This window comes from Rhinichthys klamathensis, unplaced genomic scaffold (assembly GCF_029890125.1).
Source record: "Rhinichthys klamathensis goyatoka isolate OS25496 unplaced genomic scaffold, OSU_Roscu_1.1 h1tg000118l_1, whole genome shotgun sequence".
Lineage (NCBI taxonomy): Eukaryota > Metazoa > Chordata > Actinopteri > Cypriniformes > Leuciscidae > Rhinichthys > Rhinichthys klamathensis.
This window is the reverse complement of record NW_026606655.1, coordinates 402,369-420,000: the sequence shown is the minus strand read 5'-3', so window position 1 is coordinate 420,000 and position 17,632 is coordinate 402,369. Positions and strand designations below refer to the sequence as shown.

The window sequence follows — 17,632 nt, the reverse complement described above, 5'->3', positions numbered from 1 at the left end:
CGAGATCTTCGTTTCCCTCGGGAACGCTAACGAGATCCTCGTTTCCCTCAGGATCCCTAACGAGATCCTCGTTTCCCTCGGGAACGCTAATGACGGGATCCTCGTTTACCTCAGGATCCCTAACGAGATCCTCATTTCCCTCGGGAACGCTAACGAGATCCGGCTGGTGCTCCTGACGGATGCTGGTGTTCGTGCTGATGCTGGGGAGTGAGGAGCTCACGGACTCGGAGATCTCCAGGGCTGGTTTGGGGATTTGAGGCGTGGACGAGGTGAAGGTTTCATCGGGACTGATGTGGTGTGTCGGTTCTCCCGAGGTTGAACCGGAGTCTTCGTGTTTCCTTGAGACTTTATAACGCTGCACAACCACAAATGAACAGCATGATATATAAATGGAACATGGCCACCAAAAATTCTGATGTATTTCTAAAGCACATACAATTAATTAAATGGTAACACTTTACAATAAGGTTCATTAAGTACTATACATTAGTTAGCATGAACTAATAATGAACTGCACTTATTAATCTTTGTTAATGTCAACATTTACTAATACTTTATTGAAATCTTGTTAACATTAGTTAATGCACTGTGAACAAACATGAATGACTGTATTTTATTAACTAACATTAACAAAGATTAACAAATACAGTAACAAATGTATTGCTCATGGTTAGTTCATGTTAGTTTATATATTAATTAATTAATGTTAACCAAATGAACATTATATACTATTAATAATAATTAATAATATAATAATATAATAATAATTTATTAATAATTAATAAAGTACAGCTGTACATGAGTATTGTGTAGCTAGACAAGATACAGTTAAAGTCAACGTGAAATTATTCTATTCACAAATAATTTTTCTTCCAAAATATGGAGTATTTTTGAGTGAAACGGAACATTCAAGACAATGTTGATATTAAGTATTTTAACTATTAAAAATACTTTTCTGTAATTGTGGCATTTTTGAAAAATTGCACAATTGAGAGACAAAAGCATATTTGAAGTATAAATATTAGATGAAAAAACTAAGCTTAAAAATATAGTATTTATATATAATATAAATACTAATATATATATATATACTTATTTTTTTATAACTTTTTCATCTAATAAATATATATATATATATTTCTATTATGTAATATATATAATATTTTTATTACGTTTTTCATCTAATATATATATAGCCTTCGCAGCTAAATTAAATAAGTACTAAAATTACTAAAAGTAAAATTGGAATAAAAATATTAATATAAAAAAACTAATAAAAATGACAAAAGCAAGTAACAAAATTAATAAAATGTAAACTAAAATGATAAACTATAAAAAAAAAAACCCAAAAAATAATTGAAAACATTAATAAATACAATATTATAGTATATAAATGATACTAAAATAAAATAACACTGACACCAGGGGAAAAAAACTGGATATTTTATCAGTGGGAAACTGATGAAAAAAACTATACAATTCCTACTGACTTTATATTAAAGTCTGAACAAGACTTAATCTACATTATAAGCTACTAACAAAAATAATCAGATTATATAATTTATGCAAGAAGTGTTTAAAACAATGAGGACCCGACCAAAGCATTAAACTGACACGAGAAATATTAATAAATCCAAATAAGAAGTACATTTATGTAACTGAACGAACAACAAATTGAAAGGTCAAAGTTTAAACGCACCTTCAGATTCTCGAAGTGTGTGAGCGTCTTGCAGTGTGTGTGTCGAGCCGAAGACTCAAAGTGATAGAACTGATCGCAGAGTCGACAGAGAAACCCAGCGACAGGCACCACAAAACTAGACCCTGGGAGACAAAACGTTAAATATAATGCCACATATTAAAGATGTCGTGATCGTACTTGTATCCCGTGGCTAATTATTACCCACCATACACTGTGTCAGAGTCAAACTCCTCGTCTTCAGTCAGATCTTCTAGTGTGACCTCCATCTGCGCAGACAGACCCTCCTGGAAGACACACAACATTTATTCATATAGAGTAGTGGTCGACCGATATATCGGCCGATATTTGGCATTTTTTAAATATCGGCATCGGCCGATAAGTTCCTCTGATTGGCCGATGTGTTGGAACATGTTCCTGCGAGAGACGGTCGGTCCGTGTGAAGTGAGTGAATGATTAAAATTGATTAAATATTGATTAAAATACATAGAGTATATATATATATATATATATACACTCACCGGCCACTTTATTAGGTACACCTGTCCAACTGCTCGTTAACACTTAATTTCTAAGCAGCCAATCACATGGCGGCAACTCAGTGCATTTAGGCATGTAGACATGGTCAAGACAATCTCCTGCAGTTCAAACCAAGCATCAGTATGGGGAAGAAAGGTGATTTGAGTGACTTTGAACGTGGCATGATTGTTGGTGCCAGAAGGGCTGGTCTGAGTATTTCAGAAACTGCTAATCTACTGGGATTTTCACGCACAACCATCTCTAGGGTTTACAGAGAATGGTCCGAAAAAGAAAAAACATTCAGTGAGCGGCAGTTCTGTGGGCGGAAATGCCTTGTTGATGCCAGAGGTCAGAGGAGAATGGCCAGACTGGTTCGAGCTGATAGAAGGGCAACAGTGACTGAAATAACCACTCGTTACAACCGAGGTATGCAGCAAAGCATTTGTGAAGCCACAACACACACAACCTTGAGGCGGATGGGCTACAACAGCAGAAGACTCCACCGGGTACCACTCATCTCCACTACAAATAGGAAAAAGAGGCTACAATTTGCAAGAGCTCACCAAAATTGAACAGTTAAAACTGGAAAAATGTTGCCTGGTCTGATGAGTCTCGATTTCTGTTGAGACATTCAGATGTTAGAGTCAGAATTTGGCGTAAACAGAATGAGAACATGGAACCATCATGCCTTGTTACCACTGTGCAGGCTGGTGGTGGTGGTGTAATGGTGTGGGGGATGTTTTCCTGGCACACTTTAGGCCCCTTAGTGCCAATTGGGCATCGTTTAAATGCCACGGCCTACCTGAGCATTGTTTCTGACCATGTCCATCCCTTTATGGCCACCATGTACCCATCCTCTGATGGCTACTTCCACCATGTCACAAAGCTCTAATCATTTCAAATTGGTTTCTTGAACATGACAATGAGTTCACTGTACTAAAATGGCCTCCACAGTCACCAGATCTCAACCCAATAGAGCATCTTTGGGATGTGGTGGAACGGGAGATTCGCATCATGGATGTGCAGCCGACAAATCTGCGGCAACTGTGTGATGCCATCATGTCAATATGGACCAAACTCCCTGAGGAATGCTTCCAGCACCTTGTTGAATCTATGCCACGAAGAATTGAGGCAGTTCTGAAGGCAAAAGGGGGTCCAACCCGTTACTAGCATGGGGTACCTAATAAAGTGGCCGGTGAGTGTATATATTATAGCTATGTCTGGTGTAAAACTGTAAATTAATGTCAAAATTAAGAATAACAAAGGGTTTTTTGATTCCGCGACTCCGTCTGTTCTGCATCGCGGAAATCACAGGGCTCTATTATATTGAGGTATTTTTCAACTTAAGTGTAGTAATCTTGCTTCTTCAGCAAAGTCTGCTGCTGCCTTAACTTTGAGAGACAACTGAAGCGTGATCAGTGAAGCAGCTCTAGTCAGCGAGTGCTCTCTCGGTGTGAGAGTGCAACACTTTCAGTGCCTCAGCTTTCCGCGCTGATTGGCCGGACTCGTGACTCCCAACAAATCAGATGTGCGGGGACATTAGTCTAGTCTACAGAGTGGTGAGTTCCGACAAAGGTGGCTGCGTCAGAGCCAAATATAGCGCATTTCAAAATAAAGTTATTTTATGGGCAAATCGGTTTTGAAAATGGCCGATACCGATAACCATAAAAATGCTTGATATTGGCGCCGATAATCGGTCGACCCCTACTTATGACTAGTTTTGTTGTCCAGGGTCACAGATTATTTTATTTAATGCCATGTCAGCATTCAAAGCTATTTTCATGGGAAAAATTAAATTACAAAAATACAAAATATCATATAAATACAATAAAAACAAATACAAAAACAGCAAGTCATATTATAGATTTTTTAAATTAACATATGATTAAAAATCCAGGCATAATCTTATTAAATATGTCCTTAAGTGAAGTAACTGCATAAAAGAGCTCCAGGGTCACAATATAGTATTTACACAACACAGATCGTTAACACAGCTGGTTAATTAGGTAATGACATCGGGTAGGAAATCCAAACGCTCACCTCAAACATGGCTCATCAGTTTAACCTAGTTAGCCATCGCTCGCTCGAACATTAACTAGATGTGTTACAAGTGTTCGAGTTAATTAGTGCATGACATGCTTAATTAATGTGCATTTCTCTCTGTAGGCACTAGGGATGCACCGATATGACAATTTTGACCGATACCGATAACCGATAATTCTTTATATTTGAAAGCCGATAACCGATATATCGGCCGATAAATCTAAATCCAAATTTTTATATAAATGTTGAGAGCCTGATTATTAAAACAAAAGTCTCACCATTAAAATCCATGTCCCAAACACACAATTATAATGACGTTCTCATTATAGTTTTATGTAGCCGATATGACAGACTTGTATAACTGTATTTTCCTTTTTGAAGTGATTTCAATCATATTTTAAGCAGTTTAAAACCCTCATGTTGCATCTGAAGCGTCTCAGCTGAAGGAAATAATACATTATTTATCAGCTTTAATATATCGGACAAATTTTCTTATCAAACCGATAATGATACCGATACCGATATGGTGGCCGATATATCGTGCATCCCTAATGTATTTAATATTCAAGAACAAGTTATGACGAATTGGAGTAGAAACATAATTATGTCATTAAATATTTATATTTAATTTTGTTTTATTATTTCTCAGTAATGTAGAATAATGTTAGCACTGTTACATGCAATATTCTGTCCCAGCCCTGAAACTCAAACCATTTTCTGATGCCTTGTTGTTTTTGTGCTCTTTATAAATCTGCTCAATGCATTTAAAAGAGAAGCTATTGTGCCCTTTTTAAAGTCTTGTTGTTATTGTGCTCTACAAGAACAGGTTTTCCTGCTTGAATGTTGATTATTCTCCTCATATTCTCCATTGTTGCGGCTCCTCTCTTCCCAGTCTGTCAGTAACGCTCTGTTTACTTCCTGTCTTTATGAAGCCCCTCCTTCTGAAAAGCACACTGTGCTCTGATTGGTCGGCTGGAGCAGTGTGTTGTGATTGGTCGAGCTCTTTTTGAGTGTGTTTTGGGAAATGTCCCGCCCCTTCTCTTAACCGCCAGTTTAACACACTACTAACTAACTCAACCAGGCCCCGCCCCTTTATTCTGCGCATGAATTATTATAATGAGGAATATTGAGACGTGTTCGTTCCCGGGAGAAACTCGAGACTACAATGGAGGCGTTTCAGGAGTTCAGAAACACTGATATAGAGAATAACTCGTTGCTTTTTGAGCATGAAAAAGCTCTATTACACACACTAAAGAAAGATGAACATGTGAAAAAGCGTATGTCCTATTTAAATAATATCACAAACTTGCTACTACTCGGCTTAAATGAACCAGTCGACTAGGTTCGGGAAGCTCTAGAAACCGAATACATGAAGAACTGATAAGAATGTGTACCTTCACGTCGCTTTGGATAAAGGCGTCTGCCAAATGCATAAATGTATAAGTAAATGAAGAATGTTTTACCTTCCCGTTTTCCTCTTCCTCCCTGTCGTCGTCACTGCAGTCGCCGTCCTCTTCGGCCAATAACATGGCAGAGTTCAGCTGATCCACGCCGTCTTTCCCCGACTCCTTCCACAGCTGCAGTGACACACCAAAACAACATCGTTCTCACTGAGATTAAACACAGAGTTAAGGTATTGATCTCCCGCATTATATATATATATAACAGCACTGGGACGATACACCGATCTCCCGATTCGATACCATCACGATACTTGGGTGCCGAATATGTATTGCGATTTTTTTAAGAATTGTGATTCTAAAAGTATTGCGATTCGAAATTGCCATTTTTTTAACACTAGACCATCGGGAAAAGTTAAATCATACACTTATACAGACTACAGTACATGATGTATAAGATGAGTCATATTTACAAAAAAAAATCATCACATCTTTCTGACTTTTATTTCAGAAGCCTCACACAATACTACATTCTCTTTAATAAATGATTCAATAACTAATACATATTTTAACAGTCACTTGTCGACACCTAGTGGCCAAACAATGTAATCGATACATGCGTTATTTTAAGCACCGAGTTTCTATCAAAAGCTGATTTTGATCGCTATCGTAGACATCAGTGTTCATATCTGAACTTTAAACTTTTATCCAAGTACTTGTATGATCATTTCAACTATTGCATCACAGAAATAATGATCCTATGAGGTTGAAAACACTGTTTGTGAAGCGGTTTCATGACGACTCTCTCCGGGGCAGCGCCGACACAGATCTGAATGTTGAAATATGATTTTGTCAAAGTTTAATAACAGGGTTTCTGCAGGTTTCACAAAGTCAAACTTAAGACTTTTTAACACCTTTTTAAGACCATTATGAATTAAATTTAAGACCTATATCACGACATTAAAAAAAACGTACAAAGGAAACGCAGAGTCTCAAAATGACTTGCAAAGTAAATTAATTTATTCAAACTGAACACAGCTTAGATGGATGCACAAAGCTGATTGGCTTGTTGGTCTATTTTGTAGTCGTAATACAGCGAATTATATTTGGACGTGCGAAATAAGGAACTACAACACCACGCAATAAATAAATAAAAACATCCCAAAGCGCTGCGGGAGCATTTCAATGAGATTTACATGGATCTAGGAAAATTAAGCCTGTTTAAAATGATTTAAGACCGAGAACACAATACTTCAGCAAACTTAAGAGTTTTTAAGGCTTTAAATAGTGATTTAGACTGTTTAAGACCCTGTAATAGACAGACGGATGGAAAGATGGCGTGTGTGTTTGAATGGAGATCAGTGTTTTAGAGCCGACTCGTGCAGCTCTACGGTCTTCTCTCTCTCAGTATATGAGCAGCGCGAGGGCTTTAGTGCGTTCAGGCTCACGCCGCGACGCTAGTCAGGATATTACGCCACTCAACACTCAGACAACGACACACTCACTTACTCAAGGCTGACTTCTGTCAACCTCATCTACAAGCAAGGACAAAAATAAAGCAATTGAATTTGAATTAATATCGATTCTGGATTAATTTTTGTTATTTTAGAATCGCAAAAAAAGAAAAAGAAAAAGAAATCACGATAGCTAGGTTAACTGATTTCTTTCTCCCAGCCCTAATATATAAATAAACTAAATTAATAACTTTTACAACAGAAATGAAACCTCACTGAACTTACTTAAGCTGGACTATGACACTATTTTTTTCTGGAAACAACCTTGTTGTATTATTTTCCTGTTATCTCTGTAAAGCTGCTTTGAAACACTCTGTGTTGTAAAAAGCGCTATATATATATAAAAATAAAGGTGACTTGACACAGAGTCCGAAATTCTCGTTCGGAATTATTTTCGCATGTTAAAAAATAAATACAACCTTACTTTGTGTCAATCACGTTTACACTCTGCCTCCGAAATTTCATCCGTCATAAACAAATTTGGATCGGGTTCGATTTTCTGCGTTTTTCGCATTTTGACGATTCAGAGCCACACACTCAGTGTGCAAGGACCTTTAGTCTTAATAAAATGCTCTCAGCTACTACAGAAAGTCAATTTGCCTTGTTCTCAATATGTAAAAAAAAAACACTAATACACACCAATTCCATTTATTTTACAAATATTTGGTGTAGGATTTACTTTGAAACAAACAGGATATTCCAACAAAATATGCTTTACAGTCAAGAAAGACTTAAAGAAAAAATTTAATTAAAAAAATCCAGCTTTTGATGTTGTTTATGTGTCTATGTGGTGTTTTTAATACGCTTTAAGACACACCATGTGTAAGTTCATAAGTCGACAGCATTGCTGAGTATTTTCTGCTTAAAACTGCAGTGAACCAAAGACAGTCTCAAAAACACGGTTTGAAATCGCTGGTGTTTCTGACGTCACAAACGACCTTGTAACCAATCAGATCAACGTGTGATCGTCAACCAGTGGATCTCTGAGCTGAGGGAGTGAGTGGAGGCGGGGCTCATTTGCATAATCGTAGAGCCGCGCATACTAAATGAGGCAAGGGTGTCGAGTTACATTCCAGCTATTTTTAAGGCATTTGCACGATAAAATATGTCATTTTGGTGATCAAAGATGAGTTAAGGGATAAAATTATTGACTAAAGGGGGACTTTAAAAAAACAAAGCCAATTCTTCCCCTTTTAATTAACATGCATGGGAAATTCTTGTGTGACCAATTCGACATCTCGTATATACACGTCATTTCTATTTTCAATATTAAAATAATGGTCACGTCTGAAGAGGAACAAATCTCCCCAACACTTTTCAAGCACTTCTGTGCTTTACAAGAGTAAAAGTTCAGGTTTGCTTCACCATATTCGCCAGTTAAATTCAATCTCCCTTTTTAAAGCTCAGATTAAAACTTATCTGTTTAGAATAGCTTTTAGAATAGAATTTTATGTTTGATCTGTATGTCTGTCTTTTTGCATAGCTTTGTATTTTACCGATTTACTTTTATGTTGTACGGTATCCTTGAGTGCATTGAAAGGCGCCTATAAATAAAAGGTATTGTTATTATTATATTGCATAACACAAAAACAAGCATCATTAGAGGGATTTCTGAATATTACCAGCTCGACGCGCTGCTTATGCTCCTTGGACTGCATGTGCTCCACGAACTCTCTGGCCGTCCTGAAGTGCAGCTTACAGACGGTGCAGCTGGTGCTGGGCGAGTGACTGCAGCGCTGCACACACACACACACACACACGGTTAAACCAGGAGTTCTGAAGCATGCAAACAGAAGTGGTCACTACTAGTCATATATGCAATGACAATCTTAGTAATTGCATACAGGGTTATTACTGCACACACACACACACACACACGGCAATCTTAGTGATTGCATGCAGGGTAATTAATGTTAAGAAAAAATACAATTATTAAAAACATTTCTGTGTTATTGAAATAAAGCTGAAATAAATCAAAATATAACATTTATTTGAAAACCTTAAACTAAATGAAAATTAGAAACGTTGCCATGGCAATAAACTGAAATAAGTTTAAGTAGAAGCACTAAAATTATTCACTGGAAATAAACAACTCGAATTACCTGAAAAAAAAAAAATGGAAAAAAGAAAGCTAAATAGCAATATTTTTTAAAAAAAAATCTAATAAAATGACAAATATACATAATGAAGTGACAAAAAATTTAACTAAACTAAAAGTAAAAAAAAAAAAAAAAAAAATCGTAAACTTAAACTAAACAAAAAACTTTAAATGTTGTCTTGGCAATAAACGGAAATAAGTTGAAGCACTAAAATTATTAACTGGAAATAAATAAAACTAAACTGAAACAAAAAATAAATTAAGCCTAAATAGAAATATAAGAAAAAACTAATGCACATTAACAAAACCACTAAAAATTTAACTAAAATGAACAAACTAAAATAAAAAAATGTAATTAAAAATATGATTAAGCTGATTGAGGGCATGAAGTCTGTGGGAATAGTTCACCTTGTGCTCCCTGGTCCTGCGATGCTCCATGACGTTGCTGGTGAAGTGAGTCTGGCAGGTGGAGCACCACCTCTGCAGGCCGGGCCTCTTCTCACTGGAACAGGTCAGGCCATGTGAGGCATGTGTGAAAATCAATCACGTATTTGTTCTCTAAGATACAGATACCTAGGGCTGCACAATATATCGATGCAACGCGATTCGTGGATTGATTCCAATTTTTTCCGAACTCATCATGAATCGATTCGCTCCAGGCTAGTTTTTAACAGCAGATGGCGCTCTAGACTAGGCTAGTTTTTAACAGCGGGTGGCGCTCTAGGCTAGGCTAGTTTTTAACAGCGGATGGCGCTCTAGGCTAGTTTTTAACAGCAGATGGCGCTCTAGGCTAGTTTTTAACAGCAGATGGCGCTCTAGGCTAGGCTAGTTTTTAACAGCAGATGGCGCTCCAGGCTAGTCTTTAACAGCAGATGGCGCTCTAGGCTAGGCAAGTTTTTAGCAGTAGGTGGCGGTCCAGGCTAGTTTTTAACAGCAGGTGGCGCTCTAGGCTAGGCTAGTTTTTAACAGCAGGTGGCGCTCTAGGCTAGGCTAGTTTTTAACAGCAGGTGGCGCTCTAGGCTAGGCTAGTTTTTAACAGCAGGTGGCACTCTAGGCTAGGCTAGTTTTTAAAAGCAGACGGCGCTCTAGGCTATTGTTTTTAACAGCAGATGGTGCTAGGCTAGTTTTTAACAGCAGATGGCGCTCTAGGCTAGGCTAGTTTTTAACAGCGGATGGCGCTCTAGGCTAGTTTTTAACAGCAGATGGCGCTCTAGGCTATAGTTTTTAACAGCAGATGGCGCTTTAGGCTAGGCTAGTTTTTAACAGCAGATGGCGCTCTAGGCTAGGCTAGTTTTTAACAGCGGATGGCGCTCTAGGCTAGTTTTTAACAGCAGATGGCGCTCTAGGCTAGTTTTTAACAGCAGATGGCGCTCCAGACTAGGCTAGTTTTTAAAAGCAGATGGCGCTACAGGCTAGGCTAGTTTTTAACAGCAGATGGCGCTCCAGGCTAGTTTTTAACAGCAGATGGCGCTCCAGGCTAGTTTTTAACAGCAGATGGCGCTCTAGGCTACGCAAGTTTTTAACAGTAGGTGGCGCTCCAGGCTAGTTTTTAACAGCAGGTGGTGCTCTAGGCTAGGCTAGTTTTTAACAGCAGGTGGCGCTCTAGGCTAGGCTAGTTTTTAACAGCAGGTGGCGCTCTAGGCTAGGCTAGTTTTTAACAGCAGGTGGCGCTCTAGGCTAGGCTAGTTTTTAATAGCAGGTGGCGCTCTAGGCTAGGCTAGTTTTTAACAGCAGATGGCGCTCTAGGCTAGGCTAGTTTTTAACAGCAGGTGGCGCTCTAGGCTAGGCTAGTTTTTAACAGCAGATGGCGCTCTAGGCTAGGCTAGTTTTTAACAGCAGATGGCGCTCTAGGCTAGGCTAGTTTTTAACAGCAGATGGCGCTCCAGGCTAGTTTTTAACAGCAGATGGCGCTCCAGGCTAGTTTTTAACAGCAGATGGCGCTCTAGGCTACGCAAGTTTTTAACAGTAGGTGGCGCTCCAGGCTAATTTTTAACAGCAGGTGGCGCTCTAGGCTAGTCTAGTTTTTAACAGCAGGTGGCGCTCTAGGCTAGGCTAGTTTTTAACAGCAGGTGGCGCTCTAGGCTAGGCTAGTTTTTAACAGCAGATGGCGCTCTAGGCTAGGCTAGTTTTTAACAGCAGGTGGCGCTCTAGGCTAGTTTTTAACAGCAGATGGCGCTCCAGGCTAGTTTTTAACAGCAGATGGCGCTCTAGGCTAGTTTTTAACAGCAGATGGCGCTCCAGGCTAGTTTTTAACAGCAGATGGCGCTCCAGGCTAGTTTTTAACAGCAGATGGCGCTCTAGGCTACGCAAGTTTTTAACAGTAGGTGGCGCTCCAGGCTAGTTTTTAACAGCAGATGGCGCTCTAGGCTAGGCTAGTTTTTAACAGCAGGTGGCGCTCTAGGCTAGGCAAGTTTTTAACAGCAGATGGCGCTCCAGGATAGTTTTTAACAGCAGCTCTAGGCTAATTTTTAACAGCAGATGGCGCTCTAGGCTAGTTTTTAACAGCAGGTGGCGCTCTAGGCTAGGCTAGTTTTTAACAGCAGATGGCGCTCTAGGCTAGTTTTTAACAGCAGATGGTGCTCTAGGCTAGGCTAGTTTTTAACAGCAGATGGCGCTCTAGGCTAGTTTTTAACAGCAGATGCGCTCTAGGCTAGTTTTTACAGCAGATGGCGCTCTAGGCTAGGCTAGTTTTTAACAGCAGATGGCGCTCTAGGCTAGGCTAGTTTTTAACAGCAGATGGTGCTCTAGGCTAGTTTTTAACAGCAGATGGCGGTCCAGGCTAGTTTTTAACAGCAGATGGCGCTCTAGGCTAGTTTTTAACAGCAGGTGGCGCTCTAGGCTAGGCTAGTTTTTAACAGCAGGTGGCGCTCTAGGCTAGGCAAGTTTTTAACAGCAGATGGCGCTCCAGGATAGTTTTTAACAGCAGATGGCGGTCCAGGCTAGTTTTTAACAGCAGATGGCGCTCCAGGCTAGTTTTTAACAGCAGATGGTGCTCTAGGCTAGTTTGTAACAGCAGATGGCGCTCCAGGCTAGTTTTTAACAGCAGATGGCGCTCTAGGCTAGTTTTTAACAGCAGATGGCGCTCTAGGCTAGTTTTTAACACCAGATGGCGCTCCAGGCTAGTTTTTAACAGCAGATGGAGCTCCAGGCTAGTTTTTAATAGCAGATGGCGCTCTAGGCTAGTTTTTAACAGCAGGTGGCGCTCCAGGCTAGTTTTTAACACCAGATGGCGCTCCAGGCTAGTTTTTAACAGCAGATGGTGCTCTGATAATTCAATAATAATTCACTGCTTTGTTTATTCCACATGATGTTGTAGTTCAGCGTAAATGAAACCCTCACCCGTCTTTGCGCGCTCCTTGCAGGGACTCCTGGACTCGCGGCAGAAGCGTGACGAGACACGCGTTACTCATGTGCTGGATCTCCATCATCTTCTGCTGGTGCGTCAGTCCGTTCATATGGCTCTGGAAATTCTGCAGACACAAGATTTCAACTATGGACTATCACCCTGCATAGTAGTAATTAGGGATGCACTGATATTAAAATTTTGGCCGATACCGATAACCGATAATTCTTTATATTTGAAAGCCGATAACCGATATATCGGCCGATAAATCTAAAGTTTTTATATAGTTTTTGAGAGCCTGGTCACAAAAACAAAAGTTCACCAGTAAAATCCATGTCCCAATCACACAATAATAATGATGTTCTCATAATAATTTTATGCAACTAATATGACAGACTTGCACTGAACTGTATTTTGCTTTTTTGAAGTGATTTCAATCATATTTCAAGCAATTCAAACCCATCATGTTGAACAGTGCGCATCTAAAGCGTCTCAGCTGAAGGAAATAATACATTATTTATCGGCTTTAATATATCGGACACATATTCTTATCGGGCCGATAACGATAACATTAAAAATAAACTTATATCGGCCGATAACGATAGTAATAATCCCTAGTAATAATCATTTTCTTACTTGGTGTTTCTGTCTTGTTTTCCAGCACGATATCTAAACATTGGCTAAATTTGACGACAAACTTTGCAAAGCTTTTTCATGCTCAAACAGCAACATTACACACTAAAGAAAGATGAACATGGAAAGAAGCATCATAGGTCATTTTACTTAACATCAAAACTAGAGAAAATAATTTCAACTCTTTTCTTATGTTGTTCTTATATGTAGAATGAGCTGATTTTTTTATATTATCATGAATGCTTCTTCGTATTACATACTTGCTGGTTATGGCAAGTGATGTTGCAAATGTAGCAGAAGAACTTGTTGGAGGTCTCCGGCCCTTCGTCATTATCCTCCTCGTGAGCGCTAGTCTCTTTAACCTCCTCGTGAGCGCTAGTCTCCTTGACCTCCTCGACCTCTGGCACTGGATCGGAGACGATGGCGTCATCTGGACCGTCACTGTTCTGCTGTTCCACTTCTTTATCAGGAGCTTCTGTATGTTCGATCTGCTGAGGAATATTAAACAAGAAAATATATTATTATTAGGGATGCACCGATATGCAAATTTTGGCCGATACCGATAATTCTTTATATTTAAACGCCGATAACCGATATATCGGCCGATAAATCTAAACCCAAATTTTTATATCATTTTTAAGAGCCTGATTACAAAAAGAAAAGTTTCACCATTAAAATCCATGTCGAAACATACAATTATAATGATGTTCTCATGATAGTTTTATCATGCGCGTCTTTATTTATCGGCTTTAATATATCGGACAAATTTTCTTATCTGACCGATAACATCAAAAATAAACATATATCGGCCGATACTGATTTGGCTGATATGATCCCTAATTTTTATATTATCTGATGAAAATATGAGTGCTTCTTTTCTAGATAAGACTACACACATCTGCTTTGTTACTGAACGAATCTGCATTTTTGAACGAATCGATTGAGTGAATAATTCAATAACCCATTCATTAAGACAGTGACTTGCATCGTTTCTGAATGAATCGGCCGGTTTGAACAAATCGATTGAATGAATGATTCAATGACTCACTCATTACGACACAGACTCGTGTAATTGTGTTTGACATCATCACATTTATTTGTGATAACACAATGAAACATGCCAAATTTTGGGAAAATAATTTCCATCACAAAGTAATTATGAACAGATGCAAAACTGGCGAACCAGTGAAATATTAATTACTGATTATGTTGTAGTCAATTCATTCTTTTTCCTGTAAGCTTTTTGTTTTCTATGCATTTTTTTGGGCATAGTAAAATAAAACCTGTAGCTGTAGTTTATTTTTTGCCAAATAATTTAGGTTAGTTTAAAGGTTCTCTAAGCGATCCTGGGTGACGTCACTTCTTGTTGACGTTCGAACTATTGTCAAACAAAACGGAGGCTAGCTAGACCCTCCCTCCTCCTCATCCGCACAAGTAACCCAAACTCACCCCCCAAACCACACCCCCAAACCCTTCTTGTCGGTCATTGGCTGGAACAGTTTGTTATGTTTTGGGGAGCGGGTCGCTGCAGTTTGTTTTTGGTGCTGTTTGTGAAGCATGGGCTGTCTACAGAGATCGCGTTTCTTTACAGTGTGTTCAGGGGACAGGCAGCCAGCGGATAGTGAGGAGATGTTTGCTGTATGTGACAAAAAATGTTTTGGCCTAAAAAACACATGACATCGCTTAGAGCACCTTTAATGTTTTGTTCTTTCCTCATTTTTTTAACATATATATAATTTGTTTTTAACTTTTTTTTATGTATATATATATACACAGTATGTATATATATATATATTCCTCATATTTTGATGGTTTAATTGAGCTTGTACTGTCATTCAAAACAAATATCACCAAATATTATTAAATAATTTCCATTATTTCATATTTCAATATGTTTGTCAAAAGTTTATATTTAAAGCATTAATCTCATTGCATTATTTACAGTCATGGTCAGAATTGATGGCACCCTTGGTAAATATGACCAAAATTAGCTGTAAAAAATAAATCTGCATTGTTTATCCTTTTGATCTTTCATTCACACACATTTGTGCTGGTTTTGTCCATAGACACACATTTGTGCTGATTTCATCCATATAGACACATTTGTGCTGATTTCATCCATAGACACACATTTGTGCTGATTTCATCCATATAGACACATTTGTGCTGATTTCATCCATAGACACACATTTGTGCTGATTTCATCCATATAGACACATTTGTGCTGATTTCATCCATAGACACACATTTGTGCTGATTTCATCCATATAGACACATTTGTGCTGATTTCATCCATATAGACACATTTGTGCTGATTTAGTCCATATAGACACACATTTGTGCTGATTATGTCCATATAGACACACATTTGTGCTGATTTCGTCCATATAGACACACATTTGTGCAGATTTCGTCCATATAGACACACATTTGTGCTGATTTCGTCCATATAAACACACATTTGTGCTGATTTCGTCCATATAGACACACAGTTGTGCTGATTTCGTCCATATAGACACACATTTGTGCAGATTTCGTCCATATAGACACACATTTGTGCTGATTTTTTCCATATATTCACAGATTTGTGCTGATTTCGTCCATATAGACACACATTTGTGCTGATTTCGTCCATATAGACACACATTTGTGCTGATTTCGTCCATATAGACACAAATTTGTGCTGATTTCATCCATATAGACACATTTGTGCTGATTTAGTCCATATAGACACAAATTTGTGCTGATTTCGTCCATATAGACACATTTGTGCTGATTTTTTCCATATATTCACACATTTGTGCTGATTTCGTCCATATAGACACATTTGTGCTGATTTAGTCCATAGACACACATTTGTGCTGATTTCGTCCATAAAGACACACATTTGTGCTGATTTTTTATATATATTTACACATTTGTGCTGATTTCGTCCATATAGACACATTTGTGCTGATTTCGTCCATATAGACACATTTGTGCTAATTTTTTTCATATATTCACACATTTGTGCTGATTTCATAGACACATTTGTGCTGATTTCATCCATATAGACACATTTGTGCTGATTTCATCCATATAGACACATTTGTGCTGATTTAGTCCATATAGACACACATTTGTGCTGATTATGTCCATATAGACACACATTTGTGCTGATTTCGTCCATATAGACACACATTTGTGCTGGATTTGTCCATAGACACATTTGTGCAGATTTCGTCCATATAGACACACATTTGTGCTGATTTAGTCCATATAGACACACATTTGTGCTGATTTCGTCCATATAGACACACATTTGTGCAGATTTCGTCCATATAGACACACATTTGTGCTGATTTTTTCCATATATTCACACATTTGTGCTGATTTCGTCCATATAGACACACATTTGTGCTGATTTCGTCCATATAGACACACATTTGTGCTGATTTCGTCCATATAGACACACATTTGTGCTGATTTCGTCCATATAGACACACATTTGTGCTGATTTAGTCCATATAGACACACATTTGTGCTGATTTCGTCCATATAGACACATTTGTGCTGATTTTTTCCATATATTCACACATTTGTGCTGATTTCGTCCATATAAACACACATTTGTGCTGATTTAGTCCATAGACACACATTTGTGCTGATTTCGTCCATAAAGACACACATTTGTGCTGATTTTTTTCATATATTCACACATTTGTGCTGATTTCGTCCATATAGACACATTTGTGCTAATTTTTTTCATATATTCACACATTTGTGCTGATTTCATAGACACATTTGTGCTGATTTCATCCATATAGACACATTTGTGCTGATTTAGTCCATATAGACACACATTTGTGCTGATTATGTCCATATAGACACACATTTGTGCTGATTTCGTCCATATAGACACACATTTGTGCTGGAATTGTCCATAGACACATTTTGCTGATTTCGTCCATATAGACACACATTTGTGCTGATTTAGTCCATATAGACACACATTTGTGCTGATTTCGTCCATATAGACACACATTTGTGCAGATTTTGTCCATATAGACACACATTTGTGCTGATTTCGTCCATATAGACACATTTGTGCTGATTTTTTCCATATATTCACACATTTGTGCTGATTTCGTCCATATACACACATTTGTGCTGATTTAGTCCATAGACACACATTTGTGCTGATTTAGTCCATATAGACACACATTTGTGCTGATTTCGTCCATATAGACACACATTTATGCTGATTTAGTCCATATAGACACACATTTGTGCTGATTTCGTCCATATAGACACACATTTATGCTGGTTTTGTCCATATAGACACACGTTTGTGCTGATTTCGTTCATATAGACACACATTTGTGCTGAATTCGTCATATAGACACA

At 38.2% G+C, this 17,632-nt stretch overlaps 1 protein-coding gene across 1 annotated transcript in view; it reads right to left on the bottom strand.

The window, feature by feature from the left end:
• Window positions 1–256: 256 nt before the first annotated feature.
• ciz1a (cdkn1a interacting zinc finger protein 1a) overlaps window positions 257–17,632 on the bottom strand; it is a gene marked incomplete at its 3' end in the record, with an annotated part of 28,057 nt that continues 10,681 nt past the window's right edge. The window contains exons 9-16 of the mRNA XM_056255088.1: window positions 13,507–13,737; window positions 12,610–12,740; window positions 9,679–9,772; window positions 8,795–8,908; window positions 5,722–5,835; window positions 1,905–1,983; window positions 1,700–1,821; window positions 257–355 (exon numbers count right to left, since the gene is read on the bottom strand). Of these exons, the coding sequence (XP_056111063.1) occupies window positions 257–355; window positions 1,700–1,821; window positions 1,905–1,983; window positions 5,722–5,835; window positions 8,795–8,908; window positions 9,679–9,772; window positions 12,610–12,740; window positions 13,507–13,737 (984 nt within the window). The remainder of the gene's footprint in view (window positions 356–1,699; window positions 1,822–1,904; window positions 1,984–5,721; window positions 5,836–8,794; window positions 8,909–9,678; window positions 9,773–12,609; window positions 12,741–13,506; window positions 13,738–17,632) is intronic.